General features: G+C 52.5%; 3 protein-coding genes across 4 annotated transcripts in view; 1 reads left to right on the top strand and 2 right to left on the bottom strand.

Moving 5' to 3' along the window:
- On the top strand, positions 1-2,462 carry LOC131592466 (olfactory receptor 5V1-like). The gene has a single exon (XM_058863992.1). It carries the CDS (start codon positions 1,338-1,340, stop codon positions 2,283-2,285), a length of 948 nt encoding a protein of 315 aa, XP_058719975.1. The 5' UTR covers positions 1-1,337; the 3' UTR covers positions 2,286-2,462.
- Positions 2,463-7,318: 4,856 nt separating this feature from the next.
- Positions 7,319-22,243, bottom strand: LOC131591770 (hematopoietic lineage cell-specific protein-like). The gene is made up of 15 exons (XM_058862813.1): positions 22,172-22,243; positions 19,890-19,973; positions 18,666-18,739; positions 17,443-17,572; positions 16,159-16,269; positions 15,742-15,796; positions 14,314-14,424; positions 13,683-13,793; positions 13,023-13,078; positions 10,898-10,967; positions 10,569-10,660; positions 9,869-9,970; positions 9,103-9,412; positions 8,296-8,367; positions 7,319-7,531 (listed from the first exon to the last, which is right to left on the bottom strand). Exons 2-15 carry the CDS (start codon positions 19,971-19,973, stop codon positions 7,395-7,397), a joined length of 1,515 nt encoding a protein of 504 aa, XP_058718796.1. The 5' UTR covers positions 22,172-22,243; the 3' UTR covers positions 7,319-7,394.
- A 1,496-nt stretch (positions 22,244-23,739) lies between these two features.
- LOC131591696 (golgin subfamily B member 1-like) overlaps positions 23,740-27,030 on the bottom strand; it is a 41,516-nt gene continuing 38,225 nt past the window's right edge. Inside the window, exons 23-24 of one of the 2 annotated variants that reach the window (XM_058862644.1) lie at positions 26,133-26,238; positions 23,740-25,764 (exon numbers count right to left, since the gene is read on the bottom strand). In XM_058862644.1, coding sequence (XP_058718627.1) covers positions 25,630-25,764; positions 26,133-26,238 — 241 coding nt within the window. In that variant the 3' untranslated portion in view covers positions 23,740-25,629. The remainder of the gene's footprint in view (positions 25,765-26,132; positions 26,239-27,030) is intronic. The other variant, XM_058862646.1, reaches the window with a different exon arrangement.

Here is a 27,030-nt window from a genome sequence, read left to right as displayed (position 1 = left end):
AGAACTTAATTCTGCTTCTGCTTAGCAAGCCCTGGTACTGCTCCCAGTGCACAGGGAGAAAATACCCTCGGAACAGGATAATCTTCAGCTGCAGGACCTGAAAATTATGAATGAGACAGAAATGACAATGGAGCAATTCCAACAGAAAACATGCACAATTTTAACAGTGCTTTGACAATTTCCTGTGGTAAGCAGCTACAAGAAACAAACTCCCACCACTGAATTCTCCAGCACTTAATGTTATAAATGCATGACTGATGCATAGATCCAGGCTTTGGTCAGGGAAATTAAAACCAGACTAATGGGTCTAAAGCAAGGGAACCTTGAAACTAAATTAGATTGTTTCATCTTCTGAACAGACATGACAACTGACTTCTGTTGCTAAAAGTACTTTTATAAGGAGGAAGGGGGATGCTTTCTTTTTTCTTTCTTTTTTCTTTTTTTGGTCTTTGCCCACTGAAGCACCTTGGCCCCACCCATGGAGTCCATGGCATGGGCAGGGTGGGCAGCAGCAGCCCTGGCCATAAGCACCCAGCACACACCATCTCCATCAGCTCTTGGCTGAAGTTCTGAACTGTAAATGCTTCCTTGTGCCTCCTCCATCTCTTGGGCATGATGATCACAGCTCCATGTGAAAGTGAGCAAAACTATTGTGTCAGGGTGAAAATTGAAATAGGATGACGGAAAAAAGGTTGGGAGTTTCAGGCCAGGAGATCCCTGATGGTTTAAATTTTCCTGTGGCTCAAACAAACCCTGTGTGACGAGTTGTTCTTTGTTGGAACCTTACTTTTGTAAGTGGAATGCTTGCTTTGTGAGAGCTGGTTATTACAGAGCAGAAAACAGGATAAAGAAATAAAGAGTTTTTAACCGGCGCAGGGTGATGGCATATTCCCAGCCCAGGGCTGGAGAAGAGCAAGCTTAGTGGCTGTGGCATCTAGGGAATGCTGCAACCTGTCCAGGGACAGGGAAACATCTACTCACCATAAATACATTCAGGAGGGGGAGAGACACATGCTTGGAATAGTCATCAGGACTAGGGGCTGGGTAGGCAAAGAACTCCAAGAGGTGTGGGTGAATGCCCCCTGCTCTTGGGTTTTTCCGTGTGCTTCTTCTGCAGTCAGGTACCCAACACTGGATGACAGCTCTTTGGACTCCAAAATTCAAGTGTCTGTGAAATCTGAACTTGGGAAATTTTCAACAGCTACAGAGATGGGACCAGAGCCATTCCACTAGTGACCTCCTTGCCTCATGGGAGGCTGTGCTTTAGTCCCCTGCCTCACAGTCCCCCCCACCTCCTCAGGGCTCATTTCTGCCCAAAGACTGATCCAGCTTGCCCCATGGCAGGTATGAACCAGACACAGGTGATGGAATTTGTGCTCTTGGGCTTTCCCCACAGCCGGCCTTTCTTCTTTGCTCTTTTCCTGACCATTTACCTGGCCACGCTGCTGGGGAACTCTGCAATACTTTCCCTCGTGTCCCTCGATCGCCATCTCCACAGCCCCATGTACTTTTTCCTTAGTCACCTGTCCTGCTTAGACCTTTGCTACTCATCAGTGACGGTGCCCAAGATCCTGGCAAACACTCTGCGCCCACAGGCAACCATCTCCTACGTTGGGTGCCTGGTGCAGATGTTCCTCCTGATGTGGTGCGCGGGGGCCGAGTGCGCGCTGCTCGCTGTCATGGCCTACGACCGCTACGCTGCCGTGTGCCAGCCCCTGCACTACGCCCAGGCCCTGAGCCACAGCACCTGTGCAGCAGCTGCTGCTGCCTGCTGGCTCTGGGGGCTGCTGGACTCGGCCGTGCACACCCTCCTGGCGAGCCGGCTCTCGTTCTGCGGGGCTGCCCAGCTCCAGCACATCTTCTGCGACGTGCCGCCGCTGCTGGGGGCCACCTGCAGCAACACCCGCCCCAATGAGCTGGCCCTCCACGTGTCCAGCATCTTCGTGGGACTCAGTCCCTTCCTGTTTGTTGTAATCTCCTACCTTTGCATCCTGGCCACCGTCCTCGGGATGCCGCTGGCCACCAGCCGGCGCAAGGCCTTCTCCACCTGCTCTGCACACCTGCTCGTGGTCACCCTGTACTTCATGACAGCCAACCTGAACTACAACCGGCCCAGCTCGGGTTACTCCCCAGCAGCTGACGTTCTGGTCTCCGTGCTGTACTGCATCGTCACCCCCATGCTCAACCCCCTCATCTACAGCCTTCGCAACCAGGAGGTGTGGGGGGCCCTGCGGAAGGTTGTGCGGGTGGCTGGCACACCAGGCTCCGCAGGCAACGATGCCTGACCGGTGCCAGGGCTGCCACAGGCTGCCCACACGGCGCTGGCACTGCAGTGTCCATCTGTGGGACATCTGTGACAGCACAGGGAGCCTGGGGCTCCCAGCCTAAGCACGTGGCACACTGCTGTCACTTGTCACCCTCAGCGCATCACTGATAGCAGAATGGCAAAATAAAGTCAGGAACAAGGCTACAGGACCAGGATTCTGTCTTTATTTTTCAGACACCACGTGCTGAGCTCAGCACAGGACCTGCAGCAGCTGCTCTACGGCCAGGGAACCCTGCAAAAAGCTGATTCATGTGGTGCCAGACGTGCTGGCCCTGGGCATGCCCACGAGCTGTGCCTCAGGGCTGCCCAAAGTCTTGAGTCTCTGCCCTGTGCAGAACAAGGACAGTGCCTTGGAATGCAAAACCTGGCCTGGGCAAGAGGGGCTGTCCCACCATCCAGCGTTCCCACGTGCCTTGGCTTCACATCTGGTGTCTGCTGGGTTTCCCCAGGCTGCCAGGGAGGCTCTGCAGCACTTTGTACATGAGCACAGTGGCTTGCACAGGCCACCCATGGCCTCAGTGCTGCAGTCAGACACAGAGGTCTCAGCACAGAGCTGAGAGCTAGTGGCACTGAACTCACCAGAAATGCTTTGTTTATGGCCAGTAAAATTTCCCTCTGCAGCTGTTGCATGTGGTGTGGCCCTGGGTGATGGTGGCTGAGGACTGGCTGGGGATGTGGGGCTCCCTCAGTCCCCTCTTCCAGCTGGGGGTCTGCAGCTGGGTGCAGCCTCAAATGGTTCTGTGGGTGTGGGGGCAGTGGCCAAATCTACAGCTGAGTACAGGGGGCACAGCAGTGTCCAGCACTGTGGCAGAGCCAGGAGCAGGGGCTCACTGGGGCAAGGGAGATGGCACAGGCAGGGCACACCTGCAGTCACACAACCGATGTCAGCTGGATGTCAGCTGGACCCAAACATGCTCATCTGTAGCTCAGTTACCAAGAGATAGCCAACAATATTTAATCTGCTCCAAAAAAAACCCACTGGAGAGTTGGAACTGGGACTTAGGAGGCACACAGCCTTGTTGGGAGCAGTTTGCCATTTCTGAATGCACAACACATGCTGATTTTACTCTTCAGGGAAAGAAATGTTTCTGTAACCCACCCCTTAGGTTGGGCTCTTGCTCCTATCCAGACGGGTTGTGAGCCCCTCAGCCCTCTGTGCTGTATGCCGTTCTGGATTCTAAAATGTCCTGGAAACACCCTCAGTCCAGTGTCACTGGGCACTTCAGAGTCTGACCAATGAACCCCTTTCTGAAGAGCCCCTGGAAAGGGGCAGCAGGGAACACAGCAGAAACTACACAAGGAAAACAACTGGGGAAGTTACCTCAGAGAAACAAAAAATCCAAAGCACTCCAAACAAAAACCCCAAAGCCAACCAACCAGAAATCCAAACAAGAAACCTCTGGAAAATTACATTAAAATTGGTAATTTTTAACCTGGACGCCAATGCACCCTTCCTGTGACAGACACAGCCTTTGGGTTTTCTGGGATCAAACACTGAGCAGGAATGCCACACTCCTGCCCGGATAGTACAGGCTTGGTCAGCTGGTGGGGGTCCAGAACTCACCTGCGAACCACACTGAGCTCTAAAGCTTTAGTGTCACAGTGGGACCCCCTGCACACATTGCTGGCAGTGGCAGTGACTGCGGTGTGTTCCCACAGCCCCCCAAGTGTTCCCACAGCCCCCCAGGTGTTCCCACAGCCCCTCAGGTGTTCCCACAGCCCCCCAAGTGTTCCCACAGCCCCTCAGGTGTTCCCACAGCCCCCCAAGTGTTCCCACAGCCCCCCAAGTGTTCCCACAGCCCCTCAGGTGCTCCCACAGCCCCTCAGGTGTTCCCACAGCCCCCCAAGTGTTCCCACAGCCCCTCAAGTGTTCCCACAGCCCCTCAGGTGTTCCCACAGCCCCCCAAGTGTTCCCACAGCCCCTCAGGTGTTCCCACAGCCCCTCAGGTGCTGTTCTACTCAGCTATCCCTGAGTAGATATCCCTGAGCAGCTTATTCCTGCTGTGATGGTACCTGCATCCCACAGAGGAATAATTCTAATTACTAAGAGGTAGTGGTTTGAGGGAGTGCTTTACTTTGCATTTCTGAAAACTGTTTTAAACATTAGCAATAAAATGTTTCCTCCTGTCTTTCCTCCCACTTGCCCAGCCTTTTCCCCACATCTGTGATGAAAAGTCAGGGGGCTTTTTCAGGAGTCTCCAGCAGGCACAGGGGATAGGAGCTGTCACAGAACCATTGGGACACAATTTGAGCCAGGCCAGAGCAGAAGCTGTGAGGGAGGGCACAGCCCCAAGGGACAGACACACCTGTGCCCAAAAGGGGCACACAGACCATGTTCATGTTTTTCTGGTCCATGTTGCAAACATAAAAATGTTTCCTAAAAATGGAAACCCTTCCTTGGAATAAACACAACTTGGCTTTCCAAGTGCTCTTTTCCCTGCCCCCTGACTAGGATGAGATCCAGGGCCACAGCAACTGCCCAGAGTCCCAGAGCTCATGCCCCTTCTGCTTTGCCTGGACTAGATTTGGTATTTCTGCTCTGGGAATTGCCCCACTGGGAACAGGACACAACCCTGCAGACCTGCTGGCTGACAGGTGGGGCAGATAAAAGAGACCTTATATTGCACTCATATGCTCTTAAACCACCCCACCTTTCCCACCTGGAAGTGGAGGGGAATCAAAATCTTCTTGGGCATAAGACAAAACATTCCCCCTGGCACTGCCAGTTTGTTCCTTGCTGTGTAGATACACCAAGCTGAGCCAAATGAAGCTGATAACATGGGAAAGGCTGAAGCAGAGAGAGGCTGCCATGATTTGACACTGGCCAAATGCCAAGCACCCACAGAAGTCACTCACCAACCCTCCCCTGCCACAGCTGGGCAGAGGAGGGAAAAAAAATTAAATGAAGGGTTCATGAGTTGAGATAAGGACTGAGAAAACACTTCACACCATGGTCTTCACCATGGCCTGCAGAGGAATCTTGGCTCTGGCGCTGAGCACTTCCCGCCCCTCCTTCTCCACTGACCTTGGTGTCTCTGTGTTGTTTCCCTCACATGTTCTCACCTCCACCTCTTCCCTGACTAGGAAAAAAACAAAACTGTGCCCACTTTGTTTTGATTTTCTTCTTAAATGCATTATTCACAGAGGCAAGAGATGGAATGTGTTGCTTTTGCACAGCCTGGATATGGTAGCAAGGTGGGCCCCAGAGGTGGCACCTGTGAGAAGCTGCTGGAAGCTTCCACCATGTCCAGCAGAACCAATCCCTGATGGCTCTGAAGATGGAACATGCTGCTGGCCAAGGCTGGGCCAGTTAGAGGTGATGGTAACACCTCTGATATCAGATTACACACCAAAGTCAAAACAAAGTGAGGAGCAATTTTAATTCCAGCTAGAGAAGAGGAGGAGGTGAAAACACGAGGGAAACAACACGGAGACACCAAGGCCAGTGGGGAAGGAGGGGCAGGAGGTGCTCCAGATGCCCAAGCTGAGATTTGTCTGCAGGCCATGGTGATGACCATGGTGAAGCAGCTGTGCCCCTGCAGCCCATGGGGATCCAGGGGGATGCAGAGATCCACCCACAGCCCCTGGGGATCCACAGGGATGCAGAGATCCACCCACAGCCTGTGGGGATCCACAGGGATGCAGAGATCCACCCACAGCCCCTGGGGATCCACAGGGATGCAGAGATCCACCCACAGCCCCTGGGGATCCACAGGGATGCAGAGATCCACCCACAGCCCCTGGGGATCCACAGGGATGCAGAGATCCACCCACAGCCCCTGGGGATCCACAGGGATGCAGAGATCCACCCACAGCCCCTGGGGATCCACAGGGATGCAGATCCACCCACAGCCTGTGGGGATCCACAGGGGATACAAATCCACCCACAGCCCATGGGGATCCACAGGGGATGCAGATCCACCCACAGCCCCTGGGGATCCACAGGGATGCAGAGATCCACCCACAGCCTGTGGGGATCCACAGGGGATACAAATCCACCCACAGCCCATGGGGATCCACAGGGGATGCAGATCCACCCACAGCACCTGGGGATCCACAGGGGATCCAGATCCACCCACAGCCCATGGGGATCCAGGGGGATGCAGAGATCCACCCACAGCCCCTGGGGATCCACAGGGATGCAGATCCACCCACAGCCTGTGGAGATCCACAGGGATGCAGAGATCCACCCACAGCCCATGGGGATCCACAGGGGATGCAGAGATCCACCCACAGCCCATGGGGATCCACAGGGATGCAGAGATCCACCCACAGCCCCTGGGGATCCACAGGGATGCAGAGATCCACCCACAGCCCCTGGGGATCCACAGGGATGCAGAGATCCACCCACAGCCCCTGGGGATCCACAGGGATGCAGAGATCCACCCACAGCCCATGGGGATCCACAGGGGATGCAGATCCACCCACAGCCCATGGGGATCCACAGGGACGCAGATCCACCCACAGCCCATGGCACAGGTGCCCACACTGGAGCAGGTGGATGCTTGTGGAAGAGCCGCTGGAGAGACAGGACCATGCTTCCAGGCTGGAGCTGTTTGTCCTTGGAGGACTGCACCCTGTGGAAGAGAGACCTGTGCCACGACAGTTTTGGAAGGACTGCTCCTCATGAGAGCAGCATCAGAGAAGTTCATGGAGAACTGTCTCCCATGGGAGGGACCCCATGGTCTCACAGAGGAAGGACTCCTCTCCCACAGCAGTGGAAGAAAATTTTAGTGATAAACTGACCAAAACCCCCCATGCCCTGTCTCCCTGCACTGTAGGTGGGAAGGGGAGAGGGGTTAGGGGGAAAAAATGGCTTATTTTATTTCTCATTATCCTCCTCTGACTCTGTTAGTAATAAATTCATTTTGTACCTCTAAGTCAAGCCTGTTTTGGCCTTGGAGTGTTTTCTCCTGGCCCTTAGTTCACAAAGCCTTCATTAAATTTTTCCCTCCTCTGCCCAGCTGTTGGCAGGGGAGGGTGAGTGAGTGACTTTTGTGGGTGCCTGGCATTTGGCCAGTGTCAAATCACAATAGAGGCAAAAGTTTGTAAGGAAGCAGCTTGCACTTCATTGCAGAAGCTTCACATAATTTGCTGGGAAGAGGCCGACTCTGCCATGGCACTGTCCCTGCCACCAGCCTTCATCCACCATCTCAATGTGTGTGATTGTGTCATCAGGATCAAAAGAAATCTCATCATCTCCATCTGCAAAAATTGTCAAGAAAAGACAGTCACTCTCTGCAAAGAGAACCCCAGAGAGAGCTGGTTTGCATTCTTCCTCCCACCTTCCCCCAGGCAGAAGACAGAACAAGTGCTCTGATAACCCCCAAGAGTTTACCTCACCCAAACCCCACCCAACAGCACAGATAAAGCAGAGAAGGAGCAAGACCTCACAGATGGAAGATGAAGTTTCTCTGTTCCTATCCTGCTTTGGGCCAGGACAAGGCTAATTTTTTGCAGCAGCTGGGAGGGGCCATGATCAAGACATGGAGGTTATTCTATACCACCTCATGCCATTGCCAGGGGTGGGGGAAAGGGACACTCCATTCCAAGGAAGACGGGGTTTCTTCTGGTTGAGAAAATATTGCCTATTGCTGGGTGGTTTTCTGTGTGAATAATTTATTTTCTTATACCTTTGGTTATTAACATTGTTGCTGTTACAGTTTCCTTTCCTATTGCTGTTTCCAGTACATTGTTGTTATCTCAGCCTGTGATCTTTGCCTTTTTGTGCCTCCAATTGGAAAGGAGAAGTGATGCAGTTTTTTTTACTGGGAGTACTAAACTGGAGAATATCATTCCTACACGATGACAGTTCCCAAGTCAGGTCTCATTCTGCTTCCCAGTGGCAGGAATTTAAACCACCAAGTCCCAGTCTTTTCCCCAGTGCTGATGTGGTGAACCCCCGTGCCCCCCTTGCACAGCCCTGCCAGGGCACAGCGCCTTCCCCCGAGCCCCGAGGGCAGACCCACCTCCTTGGTAATCGTAGAGAGCCACTGCACAGAGCCCAGGGCTCTGCCCCTCGTAAGCACTGTCCATGCTCCCTGCAGAACACCAGAGAGACAGATGAGACAGGCTGAAGCAGACACACAGTGCTGGTCAGTGCCACCCTCCAGCTCTGGGGAAGCACATCCAAACCCTGTCAGCAAGGAGAGGCGCACCACAGCCCAAAGCAAGGTGTGACTTCGCTCGCTTTCTTCAAGGAGACAGTTGGCTCCTGATCTTTCACCCTCCTCTCCCAAGAAAAAGGCTGGGAATAACTCCAACCTCTTCACCTGACATCTCCAGTACCAGCAAAGCTGTGATGGAAGCACTGACAGTGGCCCATGCAGTTTGCTGCTGTGCTCGGACAAAGGCTGCCTGCACTCCTCACACCAGGAGACTCCACCAGACCCGGTCTCAGGAACACCAGCCATGTGAAGAATGGGCAGAACCAGAGGCACCCCCAGGCCCCATTGCAGCACTGGTAGCCACTTGCCAGGAAATTGCAGCAAGAGCATCGGTCCACATCCAGCTTCTCCTGGGCCTGTGGCAGCCTCCTGCCCAGACCCCGACCCAGCAGATTCCTGCTGTCCGGTCCAGCATCCCATGCAGCTCATCTGCCCCGTAGAGCTGGGCAGGGGAGTGGGACACAACCAAGTCTTGATCATCAGAAGCTGCTATCCTGACCACAGTGGACTTCAGGATAAAAATTCCTCTGGGCTTTGTCCCACACATCCAGTGAGGTCAGTGGACAGGTACAAGCTCCCCAAGACATGGGCTTTTCCATCAGTACTCACCCAGGTGGGGCTGGCTCTGTCTGGGCTCCTGAGGAAGGATCACCTCATAGTCTTCACCTCCATCTCCTCCAAAGTCATAGGCAGCATCCAGCTTTCCCAACGGGGCTGGCAGCTCCTCATAGTCAGCACCTCCACTGGTAATGTCACAGTAGTCAGAGGATTCTGGCAGCTCCTCATAGCCTCCATCAACATCCAGACTTATACTGTAGGTGGGCTGACCCTGGCTGGGGACCTTGCACTGGTCTGCATCCAGATCTGCTGGCCTTGGTGGCAAAGAGGGTGGTACTTCTTCATCCTCCCTTTTGGCCTCCTGCTATGAGGTGGGAAAGTGACAGGAAAGTCACCTGCACAGCACTCACTGCAGGCAGTTCTTCCCTGACTCCTAGGACGTGACACAAGGCAGCCCCTTTCCTGTTGCCAGGGCACAAATGGAGCATCATTCCCTGCACACCAGGGAAACAGCTGAGCTATTCCAGCCTTCCTGAGCCAGCAGCTGGGATTGCTCTGGAGACCCTCAGGATTCACGTGTTTGAGCTCTGTTCATACTTCACTACAGCCCCCTGTAGCCCACCACACTGACCCACACCCAGAGCTCGTCCCATGGGGTCAGGTGCTGTGCAGCCATGTCCCATCCCCATCCCAGTGCTCCCCTTACCCTTCCAAAGCTTCTCCCACCCCGTGGCTGTGCTCCACATCTTCTGGCACATAAAGCACAGCCCCTCTCAGGTGCAATCCCCTCCCCAGCTCTCCCAGGCTGCCTTGGCACCTGTTCTCCTGGTGGCACGGGCTGGTCCCCAGCAGTGCTCCTGGCTGGCACGGCTGGAGGGGCTGCCCCAGTGTGCTCCTTCTCTCTTGGAGGGATTTCCTGCTAAAGAAAAGCCATCAGACCACTCAGTCCCTTTGAACAACGGCTGTTCACATTCCCAACAGAGCAATTCAGAACATTTTCCTTCACCTACAAACCTGCTCTGGGCCTGGGCACTCACAGGCTGGTGACAACAGTGGAGCAGTCCCAAAGAGGACCATTGTGGTGGGGAGACAGCTTCACTGGGACACCCCTCTGTCCTCTGAGTGCAGGAACAGTACCAAACGGTGAGGCAGGTAAGGACAGGGCCTGGCTGCCATCTCCAGTGTGCTGGGATGCATCCCACATACAGACTGCTGGGATAGCAGTGCTGGGGAGCAGTAACCACATTGTGTGCCAAGCACCAGAGGCAAAAGAAGCTGGGGTCAGAGTACAGGCACCATGGTTGGGTGCAGGTATGCCCTTATATGAGTGTTTGGTGTGCTGGAAAGTCCAGTGACAACTGTGAGGCTTGGTGGCCATTCTTGGCAGATGCAGGGAAGCAATTTAGGCAGGAGGTTACCCTCAAGAGACTACATAGAAGGATATGGAGCTGAAAAGCTCTGAGGAAGTCTGTGTCATCATGAGTCTTGGAGGACACAGCAAGACAGCCCTGGCTCACCTGCTGCCGGGCCTGCCTTCTGCTCTCTTCCTCTGCTGACTTGGCCATGTGTTCAAACCGTGACCGCAGGCTGCTGGTGCCACTGGAAGCTCCTGTGAGGAGAGAGCTGATTGACTCAGCCCTACGTCTTCTTTCCACCACCCCAAACATCCAGGAGAAACCCAGACCTCTGCCTCTTCCAGAGAAACTTGTAGTTCAGCCACCTTCTCCTGCCCTCCAGCCCAGGTTAAATGTCCAGCCCAGCCCAGCACACACCTGCCAGCATCCTGCCACGGAGGGACTGTGAGGCCCACGGCTTCCTAAGCCCAGGGCTGGCACTCGGGTCTCACCTGCCTCCAGGGGTCTTGTTTTCTCATAGGAGGAGGTGGGAGCTGCCATCTCATCAAAGCCAGCAGCACTCTGCAAGAGGAAGTGAAAGAATTGCTCAACTTGTTGGGCAATGCCTGCCAGTGCTGGCTTTGGCTACTGGTGATGGCAAGCTTTGTTCCCAGGTGTGTTTGTCCTCACCTGTACACCTGCTCTGGCCCAGGGGACCCTGCTGGCTGCAGTCCCCACTTGTAACACCTCCCTGTCCTAGGGACGTGCCTGCTGTCCCCCAGCCAAGGACACGGGTGTCCCTGCCCAAGAGGTGGCACTGAGAGCTGGAAAGGAGCTGTGGAGCCCAGCGGGGGAGGCTGAGCAGTGGCACAGGACAGCAGGGCTGGGGACACTCCCTGTACCATGGCAAGGAGCTGCAGAACGCCTGGCAGGATCCCTGGCCTCTGCCTCTTCCCCAGGCCCAGGGAATGCGTCCATCCCTGCACTCCCATGGCATGAGGCCTGAAAACACTTCCCTGCTGGGTGCAGAGCTGCCTCTCCTGCTGTGTGTGCACTGGCACAGGCTGGAAACCAGCACCTGTGTGTCAACACTGCTGGCATCCCTGGCTTCAGGAGCTATGGGAAGAGGCTGAACTGGGAATAGCATCGGTGGGGAGGGGGCAGGAAAACCAAAGTGAGATAGAGAAGGCTTAAGGGTTTATCTGCTCTCATGAGAAAACTACCTCATGCAAAAAGAAACAAGCGGGTAGGAGCCACTTTTCAGCCTGACACTTCACACCAGGTGCTGCCTGCAGGTGTCACAATAGGCTGGTGGCCCACTGCAGCCAGGGAGCCCCGACAGCAGCTCTGCTCTTCCCACAGAAAACACAGCTGAGCAGGCAAACCAGCCTGCAGGCTCAGAACCAGCTGTCCACAGGTCACAGCAGAGGCCTGGACCTGCTGTGTACATGACAGCATTTGTATTTTGTGTGAGCCTCAGTCTGATACTCAGTGTCCAGAACTCTACCACAGGGGAGATCAGGCTGCCTGAGGGTTTGTTATACTCTGCTCTGGTGCCACAAATTCAGCATTTCTCCACTCCTGAGGACCAGGCAATCTGAAACTTAGTTACCTGCCAAAAAAATCCTTATTTTTAACATGTCTGTTTATGCTTCAGTACTCTCAAAATGCACAAATTCATGTTCACTTTGAGTCCAACAAGAACTGCTTATCTCCTTTCTGCATCCGTCTTCCCAAAGGACCCACAGCCCTTTTACCAAGTCCTCATCTGCTTTTGCATATTGTTTCTGACCACATACAAGATTTGCCTTTTGTCAGTGCCCCTCCATTTGCTGCTGTTAAATTCACAGATAGCACAAATCTCTCCTGAGGGCAGGACAACATTCCCTCTCTGTTGCTGGCCCAGCGTAGACAGACAGCACAGACAGGACCATGCAGGGTGTTTGGCTGTGTTTGTATCCTCCCCTGCCTCCTCAGGCTCCCAAGGACAGCAATGCTGGTGCTGTACCAGGCACAGCACCGTGCCCCCAGCAGGGGAAGGAGCTTTCAGGGAGGGCACTGCCTCTTCCAAATGCCCCAAGATTTGCATCTTTTAGGCTATCCACATCCACGCAGATCACCAGCCACTGGCAGGACCCCCTGTGGGGACCAAGCCTTCAGGGCAGTCTGCCAAGCACAGAATTGAGCCTCACTCTGGGATGGGGCTGCAGAGGAGGCTTTGTCTGGGGTCAGCCCAAACAGAAAACCTGAACCAGCAACTTGGTGAGCTCTTCTCATGCACAGCAGATTGATCTATGCCAATCCCATCCCTGCTGGAGTTTATCAAGGTGTGCAGGAAGATTTAGCACCTGAACAGACCGTGAGGCACTCCTTGATAGGAGTGAAAAACCTGCAGAGGGTCACAAACAGCAGAGAAGTGAGGAGCGACAGAACACGAGGAATTCCCTGCATTAGTCTCCCCAGGCTGCATCCCTCTGCACCCTCTGGTATTTCACTCTCAGCCAGTTTCTTCTTGCCACAGCTGTGCACGGGGATCTCACTGGGAGCTGTGCACCTCCACTGGGGGAACCTCTTCTCTTTCAGCTGGGCAAAAAGCAGTGGTTAGGAGCAAGCAATTGCTGGCTGCAGCAGTCTTACCTTATCCACTCTATCCTTCTGGACACCATAACGGCCTCCAAACCCCTTGGCATAGTCTGTATGGAAAAATGCTATTTTGTAGTATTTTGTATTTTTCATGCACCTCTGACTTCAGTATGCTGTGACCAATGAAATGACTTTGCACGTGCCATCTCTAGTTAGTTCCATATGTGATGAGATACAGATAAAGCTAAGTGCTCTGGACAGTAGCTTTTAGGACCAATCCCTCCCTCCTTTCAGCTGAGGGTGCAGAGCTGCAGATGCCAAACCCGAGCCCAAGGCACCAGGGAGAGGGCGGTCACCCCAGCTGAGTGGAGCGTGGCCCTGCTCAGTGAGGTCAAACGCTGCACACAAGGCAGTCCTGGGATCTGCTCTGCCTCATTCCTCTGTGCTCACCCTCACAATGAGCTTCTGGTCAGGAACATCCCTCACAGAGAAAGCACTGCAGAGTGTGGGAGTCTGAATTGAGGGACTCACATTCTGTGTGCCCCACTAACCCAAGGTCCCACCTACTCTGCCCCTGTGCTTTGGGGTTCACTCTTGTCTCAGCTGCTCTGCCACGTGCTGGATCTCTTACTATGAACCACAAGCTCCAGACTTGTGTCTGTGTCTGTGTGTGCTCCAAGGAAACTGCTACCACCTCTGGCAACATTGCCCAACCTCTCTGGGATGCGTGGGGTTGCACTTCTTCCTGATGGTCCCAGCCAAGGGCGCTCTTGTCTTGACGGTCCCTCTGGACCCCAAACTTCCCACCAAAGCCCACGGAATAGTCTTCAGCCACGGGGATCCAGATTGGGGCATGGAAGAGAATACACAAGGGAGAGAAGGAGATGAGTGGCAGCAGTGTGAGTTCAGGCTGTTCTCACAGGTTCTCCATGCCCGGGACTTAGAGGAAGGCATAGATCAAGGCCAGATTTCCCCACTGGTGCTGCAGCAACAGCCCTCCCTCATCCCTGAGAGATGTCACCTGCTATTAGCACCTGCCTAGGCTTCCCCTTCACCCTTCCTTTGACATTCTGTCCAAGAGATCCCTGTGTCCACAGAACTCTTCTGCTTCTCTTCCTTTAGCCTGAACTCTTTTCAGCAGTCATGCACTATGCAATGGCTTTCCTCACCTGGCCCGTTCCCAACCGCTCCCTGTAGCTCTTCTACCGTTCTTGCAGCAGATTGCAAATGTCCTGCACAGAGCCCCTTCGTCCCAGCAGGCACAGTCCCCACTGTCTGCTCCCACCTCAGCTGCCTCCCCCAGCCCCCTCAGATTCCCCCACCTCACCCAGTTGCCATGGCTCACCTTTCTGAGACTCGTGCTTCTCTGCCTGGCTCTTGTAGTCAAATCCCAGAGCTGCTTTGTCCACCTTATCCCTTTCCACTCCGTAACGGCCACCAAAGCCCTTGGAGTAATCTGAGGTGGTATATGGAGTCAAATGCTGCCCCCAGCATGGGGCTGGTGAGGACAAGATAGGGAGCAGCACTGAAAAGTGCCACCAGGGAAAAGGGACAGCAGCAGAGATTAGGAAATTATGGATTTATTCACCATAGAAAGTGAAGGGTTGGAGGGGACAGAGGGGATGGCAGGGAGCACCACAGATGAGAGCCCAGAGGAATGGGGTCACAAGGCAAATGGGGGTCAGGGCACCAGGAGACACAGCAGGCCAGGAAGAAAGGAAGAAAACTGACATGCCAAGGACACTGGGAGCTCTGTCACCCACGAAGGCAAAGCAAAGCAGGACATGGGCACTGACAGCCAGGGCATCAGTCCCTCACCCACCTCCAGAGCCAGGATTTCAGCCTGTGTTCTGCCAGCCTCAGAAAAGGGCTGTGAGTAAGACACTGAGCCTCGGGAATGGCAGAAGGGCTGACATTTGCTGTAGTGGAATCTCAGCTTCCACAAAGGTGCACCTGAGCCTGGGGATTGCCACCGAGGTTGAACCCCCCTTTCTGCAGACTTGCTCCCACTCTTCTCCCTGGCACACTGGCCATTGTGTGAGAGCACAGCACCTTCTGCCTCTCCTTTTTCCAAACTGAAACCAGTGATCCATTAATGACTTCAACCATGTTCAGCTGTTTTCTAAGGACAGCCTGGTTATTAGTGGCTGATTCCTGAGATATTTCAGCCTCCATCCTGATTCCTGGCTGTACAGACTCCTCTTTTCAGACACCTGCCTGCTCAGTCTCTAAACTCTGCCCTTCAGGAGTAAACCGGAGTCACCTCTCCCTTTCCCTAATGCTGTTCTCACAGGTCTGCATTTCATGGGACTAAGTTGAGGCTTCTTTGACAACTTCATCTTTACCAATCCACGGAGGCTGTGATCTAGAGAAATATGTGATGAAAATTGGATGCTTTGTAGGGTTTTGCTTTCATATCCATTGCTGTGCCTTTCCTTACAGGGCTGATTTTCCAGCAACCACTTCTCAAGTGCGACAGTGCTCAGGCTTCCTCTGGAGCAGTTCTACGAAGGGCTTTGAGAGGAGAGGGAGAACCAGCCATCCATCTCAGGGTGGGGGTGTCTCCTCTGCTCAGCCAGGACAGGGTTTCCACCAAAGCAAAGCACAGAGACAAGCAGGATGTACAGTGACAGGACAGCAGTGAATGGGGCCACAAGGGTGATGGACTGGAAACGGGAATCTGAAACAAGGGACAGGAGACTGTCATGGGATGCTGGCAGCAGAGGATAAGCTGGGCAAAGGGTCAAGGGGCCACATATGCCCATGGACTTGCCTTTCTGGGACGAGTGTTTCTCCACCTCGCCCTTGTATTCAAAGCCCAGTGCAGACTGGAACAAGAAGGGGAGGACTGTCAATCATCCTGAAGGCCAAGATGGATCTCAGCCTCCCTTCCCCTGGGGCCAGGCTATTACTGGCTCCCTGTCCTGTGCTGCAGCATGCAGGGGCAAACACCACAGCCCCTGGACAAACAAACAGTGTCGTGCCTGGATCAGGCCCAGCACAGCAATGCACAGCAGCTCCCTCCACTGTGTCATCGGTCACTGCCCTGTACAGGTGAGCTTCAGCATCACCACGGCACAGGGCACACCCTGCATGCTCCAAGCTGTGAAAACAGCCACAGAGTGGCATGCAGCAGTGCTCCAGGGGCAGCACAGGCCACAGGTACGTATTTCAGTACTGTCCAACACACCTTGTCGGCTCGGTCCCGCTGGACTCCAAACTTGCCCCCAAAGCCCTGGGCTGCATCTGTCTGGGAGGAGTGCTTCTTGACATCAGCAATGTATTCGTGTCCTACTGCACACTGAGAGAAGAGACAGTGACATGAGCATCCATGGGGGACAGGCAGAGACACCACAGCTGCTTCCACATGCTGCTGACACGCTCGCAGCCACAGGGTAACAGGTCCAAGCTGACCCGTGCTCTCCACGTGGCCTTTGCCAGCAGCAGCTCTGCTCTCAAGGGCTGTCATCTCACAAACAATGCCCACTGCCAGCTCATTAAGCAAAGTGTAGGATGCCAAAAGCCAGCTGCTCCCGAGTGCTGGTGGAGCTGCCCGGTGGATAATCACAAGGGAGACAAGAGAAAAGTGCAGATAGGCACACACAGACAGCCGAGAACTGCAGGAAGAGGTCTGGCACCCATTCCCTGTTCTGATCTGACAGCCAGGGCCACCAAACCTGGCCACAGGCCAGGCCAGGATCCTGCTCTCCCTGCTGGAGGTGCTGTGGCCAGGAACCACAGACACCCTATGCCAAAATGGAAGAGCTGTGCTCACACTCTGCTGGACCACAGTGAGGGTGCTTTTGTTGAGCAACTGGCCTTTGTCCAGTTCCACGAGGATGCTGCAAGTGTTCAGCTTCTGCCCCTTCCCCTGAGGACCGTGTGCAGTTCCTGACTACAACGGCTCTGGCAGGGAGAGAAGGGAATTTTTGAGGACAGTCTTTCTCACCCTGCCATCCTGGCATTGTTCAATCCCACAGTGACCACACCTATGGAACTCTACTGCAATCTAATAATCTCACTTCTGAGAAAGAAGCATTAAAAGCTGAAAGGTGCAGGAAGAAGTGTGGTAATGATTACCACAAAACATAGACCAGATCTGATGTATAGGGCCATATTTTGGGGAGATATGAGGTCTGTAATGCAGAAATATGAGGAGGGAATTACTATAGATTAGTTCTCCAAGTAGGAAGCACCGGATTTAACTGTTATGCAGCAGGCTTGAGCAGCCACAGAACATCCTTCACAGCTAAAGGGAGCATTGCAAATAAGTTCTAAAGACAAGTTACAAAAATGAAATCAAACAGACCCTGGAGACAGATTATGGGTTAGCTGAACATGTGTGAATCTGTGCAGCCATGCAAACTCTCCATTCTCTCCCTTCAGGGTCAGGCCAGAAAACAGGGATGCCTCTTCCCTTTATGAGAAAAGCACTTTTCCACTGAGGCTCAAGGAAGCCTTTCACAGCTGTTACCTTATCCATCCGGTCTCGCTCTGTTCCAAATTTGCCCCCGTAGCCATAGGATGCCTTGGGGCCGGTTTCCAGCTCCTTCTTCTTGATGACCTCATGTTCCTCTGATACCTTGTTCCTCAGCTGATGGATGCTGGCCACAGAAACAGGGCAGGTGAGTGTGGGATTTTGCAGAGCCATGCAGCTCTCTGGAGCATCCCTGTGCCCCTGCACCATCCAAAACCCAGCAGGACACACACGAAGGACCAGCTGCCTGCGCAGGGCTCCCCTGGGTGCCAGCCACACACGCAGAGCTGTGAGAGGGCACCCGGGGGTCTGGGCTCAGGGGGACATCCAGCCCCTCTCCTGCAGCCCTGTTCAGGGCTACACCCCGACCTCCTCGGGAGCCCACACCTTCCTTTTTCCGAGAGCTGAGCGGGCTGTCCCGAGGCAGGGAAGGAGCGGGCAGCCTTTGCACCGGGGCAGCGCCCTGTGCAGGTGTTCACACAGGTTCCTGCGGGTTCCCTGTGCAGGTGTTCACACAGGTTCCTGCGGGTTCCCTGTGCAGGTTCCCCGTGCAGGTGTTCGCACAGGTTCCTGCAGGTTCCCCATGCAGGTGTTCACACAGGTTCCATGTGCAGGTGTTCGCACAGGTTCCATGTGCAGGTTCCCTGTGCAGGTTCCCCGTGCAGGTGTTCGCACAGGTTCCTGCAGGTTCCCCATGCAGGTGTTCACACAGGTTCCATGTGCAGGTGTTCACACAGGTTCCATGTGCAGGTGTTCGCACAGGTTCCTGCAGGTTCCCCGTGCAGGGAGCCGCAGAGCGGGGCTCCGGGGAGCGCTCCCGGCCCTCCGCAAGCCGGCCCGGCTGTGCCCGCGGAGCCGCCCCGCTCTCCCCAGCAGGGCCGGTCCCCACCACGGCTGGGCTCGTTCTGTCCCCGGTCCCGCTCCCCCATGCCCCCCGGGTCCCGGTTCCCCACGCCCCCCGGTCCCGGTCCCGGTCCCCCACGCCCCCCGGTCCCGGTTCCCCACGCTCCCCGGTCCCGCTCCCCCACGCCCCCGGTCCCGGTCCCCCACGCCCCCCGGTCCCGGTCCCGGTTCCCCACGCCCCCCGGTCCCGGTCCCGCTCCCCCACGCCCCCCGGTCCCGGTCCCGCTCCCCCACGCCCCCCGGTCCCGCTCCCCCACGCTCCCCGGTCCCGGTCCCGCTCCCCCACGCCCCCGGTCCCGCTCCCGGGCCGCACTCACTCGATGTGCCCGGCGCGGCCGGAGCCCTGGATGGATTTGGCTCCCCAGCGCTGCTCCCGCTCGCTGATGTCGTTCTGCGGGACCAAGCGCGGCTCAGCCCCGGCCCGCACGGGCTCGGTGCGCTCCGTCCGACCCCATCCCCGCCGGGCAGGGCCGGGCCGGGGGCTCCGACCCGCTCCGCAGAGCCGAGGTGACACCCGAAATGTGCGGAGTTCACTGCTCGGGAAAATACTCCAGAAACCGCAGTGACCTCAGGCCTGGCTGTCACAGCCTTGTCTAGTTGCTTTTTGGAAGGTCTGAACATATATTCGGTAAAATGAAGCATCAATAAACTCTTTTCTAATATACAAGAAAGCTGAAAATATGTATATATGAAATAGAATGAAAAAATCACTACAAAGTCTTTTTCTGTTCATGCTCAGTTTGAATGCTTCCACAAATAGAAGAAATTAAGTAAGCAAAAAAAATTGGACAGTGTAGATTTTTCCTGAAACATTAATAACTTGAAACTGTGATAAAGGAATTTGATTTTTGCCCTAAACTAGAATTTCTAAGTGGAAATACTTAGGCAAGACTGAACCTCGAAAACAAAGGACTCATGTCCAACTGGAGAGGTTTATTAGGAAAGTAACAGAACCAAATGGAAAATGACGATCATGACCCTGTATGAATGCAGAGGGTTCCCCAGGCCAAACCCGTCTGCTCTCTCACCAGTTCACTCAAACTAGGTAGAAAACAAGAGTGTAAGAGGCACAGAGCTTCATCTGTGGCAACCTTGATCAGTCAACCTGCACAAGTTGACTGTTAACAGAGTAGGATTTTTCATCTGGAAAAAAGATGAACAAGGGAAATCCTGGATTCTGTACAGTTACAAACCATGTGGGACAGAGAAAATGTGTTTGCTGTGTCTTGTAACAGACGTTGTGGAGAAGACAAGGGAAGTTACCAGGGAGCAGGTTTAAGAAACTGCATATTCTGTACTCCTTCAGTACCATTACTTGTGGTCAGACATGAGGTGTGCAATGATGTAGGAAGTTCTGGAGACTAAACCTGGATGCATCAGGTGCTCAGACAGGTGACCTGCCAGTGCCTGTGAGGAGCTGATGGCACTTGGTTGATCCTGCCCTGCCAGCGGTGCTGCAGCTGTACCGAGCCCTGAGCAAGTGCCCAGGGCCAGGAGCTCTTCACACCACCAGTACAAAAGTTGCTACACCAGACACTCACCACGAAATCAGGGTCCGTGTCCCAGTCGTCTCCCTGAGCCTCCACTTTCACTGACACGTCGTGTCCCACAGCTGCTTTCCACATCTGCACAACAAGGACACGGGGTCGCACCCGGGGTGGCCACACACGGCTCAGTCACAGCAGAACTTGGGCTGTGAGGGGCCCTTACAGGCTGCCTGTCCTCACACATCTGTCCCTCAAAAAGCACAGGGCACTCCAAAATAGCTGCTCCTGAGCCCTAGCACTTCTTCCAGCAAAACACACAGAGAGTGTAGGTGTAAACCGCAGCCTTCATGCACCCTGACTGCAGCAGGAACACACACCTTATGATAATGTAAATGAACGCTGCATCCAATTACCAGATTCTGCTTTTCCAACACATATTAATTTTCTGTGCTGTGGGAGGCTTTGCCTGCATTATTCCCCCTATTAGCACGGTCACACACAATACCATGGCGTGCTCCAGCACCGTGACACTGCTGCTGGAACTCAGGTGGACTCCTCAAGCCTCTTGTCTGCTTTACAACCTTTTAATCCCTGCCCAATAGCCTAGAGAAGGGTTAGAGCAAGGCTGGACAGTGGTGTGACAGGGCTGGTGCTGCGTGGTGTTCATGTGTGTCACGTGGAGAAAATGGGAAATGGGGCTAAAAGCACTGTAGGGCTAAACTGGCTGAGACTGTGGTGGAACCGCTTCCGCAGGCCTGGAGGAAGTGACAGGCCCAGGAAGAGGAAATTAAAAGTAATGCGAAATCTAAACCCCCTGTGTTTCATTTTCAAGGTGACCATGAAAAAACTGTGATGAAAAAGCTCCCTTTCCCCTTCCCCCCCAAAAAACTGAGTTTTTACAAAATGAGAGAGAGAGAGAAAAGATAAGTTGGTTGCCCCTGCACCCCAGAGCAATCACCCAGAGCCCCATCCCTTCCTATCCTGCCCCTTTTACTGCCTGCAGTGTTGAGGAAACGCAAGTTCTCTGTGTCACCCAAAGCAGATTTTTTGTGCAGCAGAGAAAGATGGAAGAGAATGTGCAGGAAAGACTGAGCTGAGCCCTGTTCTCCATCACACCAAACTGTGACCAAATCAACAGGAAGAAAGAGACCTCTTGTGTGCTGGATCTTCAGTTAACAGCAGCTTTTACCCTGTGCTGCCCCTCACTCCCATGGCTGTATGGAAGCCTCAGACAGCCCCGAGCACCTGGGGCAGTTGCTGTCTTTGAAAGCAAAATGTTTATGCTGAGTAATAAAGTAGTTCTCTGTTTATGCTAAGTAATGAACTGTTCCACATCAAAAGTGGGAATAAGTGCTTAAGTGAATAACCTTATGGTTTAGTGCAGTGCACTGCTCAGTTTTAAGCTGTCCTTTCCAGCTGAGTTTCAGGTTGTTCTTTCTGGAGAACCAGCACTGTAAGACCAGGGAGTGACGAGAACAGCAACCAAATGAGCACAGCAGAGATTATTATTTCTTTTGTTAAATAGAGGCCAAGCTAGTCAGCTAAGAGAGAAGGTCAAGGGCTAAGGCCGATATACAGCAAAGACCTGGTTTTAGGCCTTCTCCAGGTGCCTCAGGACCATAGCTGGTCTGACATTCCCCACTGGCAGCAATCCAGCGCCAAACTGAATGCAGCTAATTGGAATTAGAAGCAGGGGAAGCAGAAAGGCTCATGTAGACAGCACAGCCCCATCTAACACCACCTTTCTCCTTTTTCCCTCCCTCATTTATTGGCATCTCTCATGCCAAAGATTTTAAGTTTGTTGCTCATTTTTGTAAAGCATAAACCAGCAGTAATAACCAGCTACCACAGGACTGCTCGTCATCAGGACAGCTGATGTGAGCTCAAATAAGATGGTTTAAGGTTTTAAACGCTGCTGTAAATGGTTCCTGACCACCCATTCTCCAAAGCTACCCACCATGCATAATGGGAACCGTGACAAAGCACAGGCTGTAATCGCATCTTGAGGCTCTGGACACTGTCTATAAGAGAAATATCAGCCAGGGTAGCGTCTCAGCCCTTTTTTTGTCCCATTTTCCTGTGGAAAACATCCACTGCAGCACAAATACAGGGCTAACACACAGCACAGTTGTGTTGGTAGATTTGGAAATGTGGTTCTTTAGACCCTCAAACATAAGAACCACAGTGATGAAAGGACAACAGCCTGAGAAGCCAATGCCAAGCACTGTCCACCTAAACATGTTTGGTCAGGAAGGAGTTCTCTGCCCACTAAACGCCACTCTTTTTTGTAGTCATTTCTCACTTTCCACTCCCAAAAGCCCCTCAAGTTTTCTTACCTTTAAAGGCTCACCAGTTCCTGCTGGCAAACTCGCTGCTTTTTGCTCAGGCACCTGCTTCCAGCAACGGCTTTGGGCTGTTTGCTCCGAGTTCCTGTTTTAACTTCAGCCCTTTTCACTTCCTGCATCCCAGCCCCCAGCTCTACTCAAGTCATGAGTTGAACTGGCCCTAGTGCTGCAGTTCCCCTGCAGGCTGCCTCTGAGACACCAACACAGAGCAGACCCAGAGCTTCCCCACCAGCACACTGGATTCCATCAGCTCCCAGCACACCTTGTGGTTTAAAGAAGACTCTTACATGGGTATTAGAAACAAGGTTCTGGTGGAGGCACAAATCCTGGAGCCAGGTCTTGAGAATGTCTTTTACTTTCAGTATCTCTCCCCATTACTTGGAGAATTGAGGAGAACACTAACTGTGCTCCTGAACCTTTTCCCGTTCTGCCCAGGGCGCTGAAAACTCCTTTGATCAAGCTTGGACTTCTTGTTGCAACAGCAGCAGTACCCACAAGAAAGAACCAGAGTAGGCACAGTCCAAAGGCTGCACTGAACTTACGTCAGTGGCCTGTGACACGCCTGTCTCAGGGTCCTGGGAGGCCGTGAGCACTCCTGAAGAGTCCAGCACAGGGGTGCTTTCATTGTGCTCAGGCACAACTCACCTGTGACTGCACCTTTCTCTCGTTTCTCCTCTGCACTGGCCTCACTGCAGCTCTCATCATGAGAGGTGGGTTGAGCTGCCCTCGCTGAGGCCACCTGCACAGGCTCCTTGCACCTCCTCGTGTGCTTTGTCTGCCATTCCCAGATCCTCACACCTGTCCTGTAAGGGGAGCTGAGAGGATCAGGAGGGTTCCCCTTAGAGCTCCGTGCAGTAACTTGCACCCACTCCTCCCTACCCCTGATGTTGCCTTCCTCCTGGCACAAAACCAGACCCTGTCCCAGCCTCAGTGGTGGTGCTGAATTGGCACGAGTGTGCCAGGGATGACAGAGCACAACTTCATTGGCTGACCTCCTTCTCAGGCTCTATTGAAGACAGATCAAAAATCAAGGCAGGACAGGGCCATTGGAGAAGAGACAAAACGTTGAAATGTTTGCGACAGGAAACACCAGCTAAAAGGCCCCGTCTTTCATCATGTCAAACCACAAAGCTGTTCAGTCAGACCAGGAGTTCCTTTGGAGGTTTTATTCCTCTATTTAATCTAAGCTATAAATGTTCTATCTGCAGGTGTAAAGCATTTAAAGGTATCTGAGGCTTTAGAATCATGTCTTTCTTCAGTTCAGGAAAAAATGCACAGGCTTTAGGGAAACATGCTTTGCTTATAATCCTTGCTCCTTTTAAACACAGTGGAAACATCACCTACAACCTTACAACACCCCAATTCTGGCTTTTGTTCCAGTGGTGATGGGGGACTGTAGTAGTGACTGTGAACAAGGGTACCTGATGTAGGCTGCAGAAAGTTGGAAGGGGACAGTTTATCTGTCCCATGGGAATTATCAGCACGTTCCAGCTCACTGTTGCCAACTTCTGTATCTCTCCTGGAATTGCACAACTCTTAACAGGGTGCAGTGCTCAGGCAAATGTGGAAAAGTAAACCCTAGTGTATACTGTTTTACGGGAATTGCTTTCACAATGCATGCAATAGTTTGGGTTGGAAGGGACCTTAAAATCATTAGTTCCACACACCCCTACCATGAGACATTGCCTATTCAAGTGCTATTTCCTTATTTTGTCAGCTGAAAAAGGCTGAGCAAGAGGTGAGACAGGGAAAAAAGGTCATCACCTAGGCATTCACATTGTATAAAGAAACAGAGCTTCTGCAACCATCACACAAGGCAGCACACACAAGAGACCTGCAGTCCCACCGTGTCCCACACAAGGTGTGGTGATGCAGCAGCACTACACTCTTCACTTGGACACTTACATGAAAATCACACAAATTCCATCTGAAAAATAAACTTTATTATACACACAGGAGCTCATACCCCAGAAAGCTATAGACAAACTATTTGGTCACTGAATTTGACATAGTTAGAGGAAGTTGACACTGCTCATCGTGGACAGTGCAGTAGAGGATATGTAGTGCTAGTGCTCTGGACCCGCCAGAGATCCAGCTGCTTTAGCTACCAGTGAAATGAATCCATCTTCAACCAGGCTTTCTGCACTGGATAGAGCAGCTTAGTTTACAAGCTTTACCTCTTTCCCATGGGAAAAATGTGACTGTTAATGCTCTACTAAGAGGCAGATATGATTCTCCTGGCCAGTACTCTGGATGAAATGACCACTCGGGATCTGACAGCGAACACAACTGGAACTTCCTTTGCATTCAACATTCTCCTTTTGGAAGAGGGCTGTCTCAAATTCAGGAGGTTTTTAGAAAGCAGATGGAAATATATCCGTATTTCCATATATCCTAAAAGATCCAGTCCATTTGCATAATTTGATTTGGGTCCAAATATGGCCAAACACCAGCACCAGCATTCTACACCAGAAGGTTTCAGAACTCTGGCTCCTTCCTCAGCATAGGGGAGAGAGTTTATTTCTGGAGTTTCTGCCTTTGCTTTGGGCCCACACAGCACATTATGGACCTCTTCAACACAGCCTGTGCAGGTTCAGTCTCATGATGAGTGTTTAGTGGATGAGAAGGAAGAAGCAGGGCTGCTATAATTTCTAGAGGTAAGGCAGCACCTTCCATCATGAAAGGTGCACAAATGCTATAAATAGGAGGGTTTTTAACTTAAGAGCTAAAAAGCTTCATGTTTCCTATTCATTTTAAATAACTAAATTACTGGCCTTATTTTACAGGCTTGTCAGGGCAGACATATGATTGATTTTAAATGGAATGCTCACCAAGGCCAGATATACTAAGTTTGGCCCTTCTTCAACAGGAGATGTAACTGAGCAGGAAACATGATTTTAAGATTCACATTCCTTAAAGTGCCCGTAACTTCTTTAGGATATGTATTTCAGACAGCTCTAAGCCGTGGAGCAAATCTAAGGGGTGGAAGAAAGGGAAGACAATTATTTTACATCCAGCTACAGTGTTTCCCCAACCCCATTCATGGATTCAGCCTAAGAGGGGGAAGATTGTGCAGTTTTAGAAGAGCTGAAGTACTGCAGCAACTCAAGAGTATTTTTCTTATTCCTACTGCAGCACAGTACTATCTAAAATGAGCGGTACTCCTTCCAGGTACAGGAACAGATGCTGTCCCTGAGGCTTGCAGCACAACCCTGGCTCAGAAAATGAACCACTCAAGTAGAAGTGCTGAGGGAAGGGCAGATTTCTTGGGAGCAGCTCCCCAGCACCAGCACTGACCCTGACAGCAGCACCCAGGTGCTGGGCACAGCTGCTGCTTCAGGGTTGGCTTGGGAAAGGCTGCAGCTGGGACAAGTGCTGCCCTTCTAGGAGGGCATGCAGGCCCTTGGCATGCACAGGGCTGAGGCTCAAGAAAAGGCTGTCACTCCTGGTCACAGGTGGCCTGTAAAGCACAGGAAGAGCAGGACATGGAGAGCAAGCAGATACATGGCCACCAGCAGAGGCAAGTGGGTCCGGGAGCGGAAGAGAGAGCGTAACAGGCGTCGCAGTCCAAGAGTACTCCGAGTCTGAAAGAGTAAAGAGAGAGCAGTCACCACAAGGCATGGCTGTCCCCAGCTGCCTTCATCCACAGCTCTCCAGACTATGGAGATAAATTTATTTAAGCTAACGAGCATAAACCTTCCCCAAATCATTCCACTGGCAGACCCTAACACTAGGGCAATCCTTATGAAATATTCTCCTTCCCTTGCTCTCTGCAGGTTGGCCAGGAACCAGCCCCATCCAATTTTATTTTCAGCATGGCAAAAGCAGAAAAACTACACAGTCCCCAACCAATTTATGTGTGTCTACAGAGGAATTTAACTGCTGTAGGTTCACAGTTTCTTGAATCAAGTGAGGCTCACATAATTGACTGCTGTGAATGTTAAATTCTTACTCTGCTGGAATTATTATCCATGGAGTCAATCAGCAAGGACTGCTCATAACCTGGAGTCATATCAATGCTGGCACTTAAGGAAGATGTCCACTCACTCGACTGCAACCTGCCACAACAAATGTGAAATTAAAATCAGTTTCTTATTATGATGCCCAAATCAACACTGTAATTAAGCTTAGGAAAGATGGTACTTCTCAAATAAGGAATCAGCCCCTGCAAGCAAACCCTGGCTTCACTTGCCAAGAGCTGGTTCCATTTGTATAGGTGTCATGCCTCCTGAGCTCACACTGAGAAAAGAACAGGGTGACCCAACTAGCAGGAGTTCTTACTCCTTTCAAGTGAAATTTTGTAGTGTGACTTAAAAGAAGCCAGGGCAGATGATACACCTGTATGTTTCAAATTCTGTTAAATTAGTTTGGAAGTCAGCTCTGGCTGCAATAGGGCTGGTTCTTCCTATTTTTTAGTGACAGAGGCTGCAGTCACATCCTGGGGCTCCCATTCATTAGTGAGATCAGCTGCAGGAGGCTTTTATAGACTTTAATGCCAGAAGGAGCTACAGTTGTCCAAACTGTGTAGCAATTACCAGGGAACTTCATCCAGAATTCTTCTAAACAGACCATTATTTTTTGGCTGAATCAGCAAGTGTGTCAGAAGAAAGGCATTGTTTTCATGTAAAAGACTTCACTAGTCCATAACTCCAGTTTTTTAACTACCAGGAAATGCACAGCACCAGTGCCTATAATCAGGTCACATGCTAAAACCCCCTCCATAGTCAATGAAGAGAATCAAGCATTTGGAACCTGCTGCTCACTGCAGACCAATCCCAGCCCCAACATCTAGTCCAGGTCAGCTGCCTTTGCTCTGCTGACTCTCAGGGCATCTGTGCAGTGCCCTGAGA

Source organism: Poecile atricapillus, chromosome W (assembly GCF_030490865.1).
Source record: "Poecile atricapillus isolate bPoeAtr1 chromosome W, bPoeAtr1.hap1, whole genome shotgun sequence".
Taxonomy (NCBI): Eukaryota; Metazoa; Chordata; class Aves; order Passeriformes; family Paridae; genus Poecile; species Poecile atricapillus.
The sequence above is the reverse complement of the archived record's forward strand: the minus strand, read 5'-3'. Positions and strand labels throughout refer to the sequence as shown.

Coding starts and splice junctions, on each gene's coding strand:
- LOC131592466 (XM_058863992.1), top strand. CDS start 1,338: ATGGCAGGTATGAACCAGACACAGGTGATGGAATTTGTGCTCTTGGGC.
- LOC131591770 (XM_058862813.1), bottom strand. CDS start 19,973: ATGTGGAAAGCAGCTGTGGGACACGACGTGTCAGTGAAAGTGGAGGCT. Junction 9,971..10,568: donor GAAGGCAGGCCCGGCAGCAG/GTGAGCCAGGGC, acceptor GCTTTTCTTTAG/CAGGAAATCCCTCCAAGAGA. Junction 8,368..9,102: donor ACAGAGCCAGCCCCACCTGG/GTGAGTACTGAT, acceptor GGTGTTCTGCAG/GGAGCATGGACAGTGCTTAC.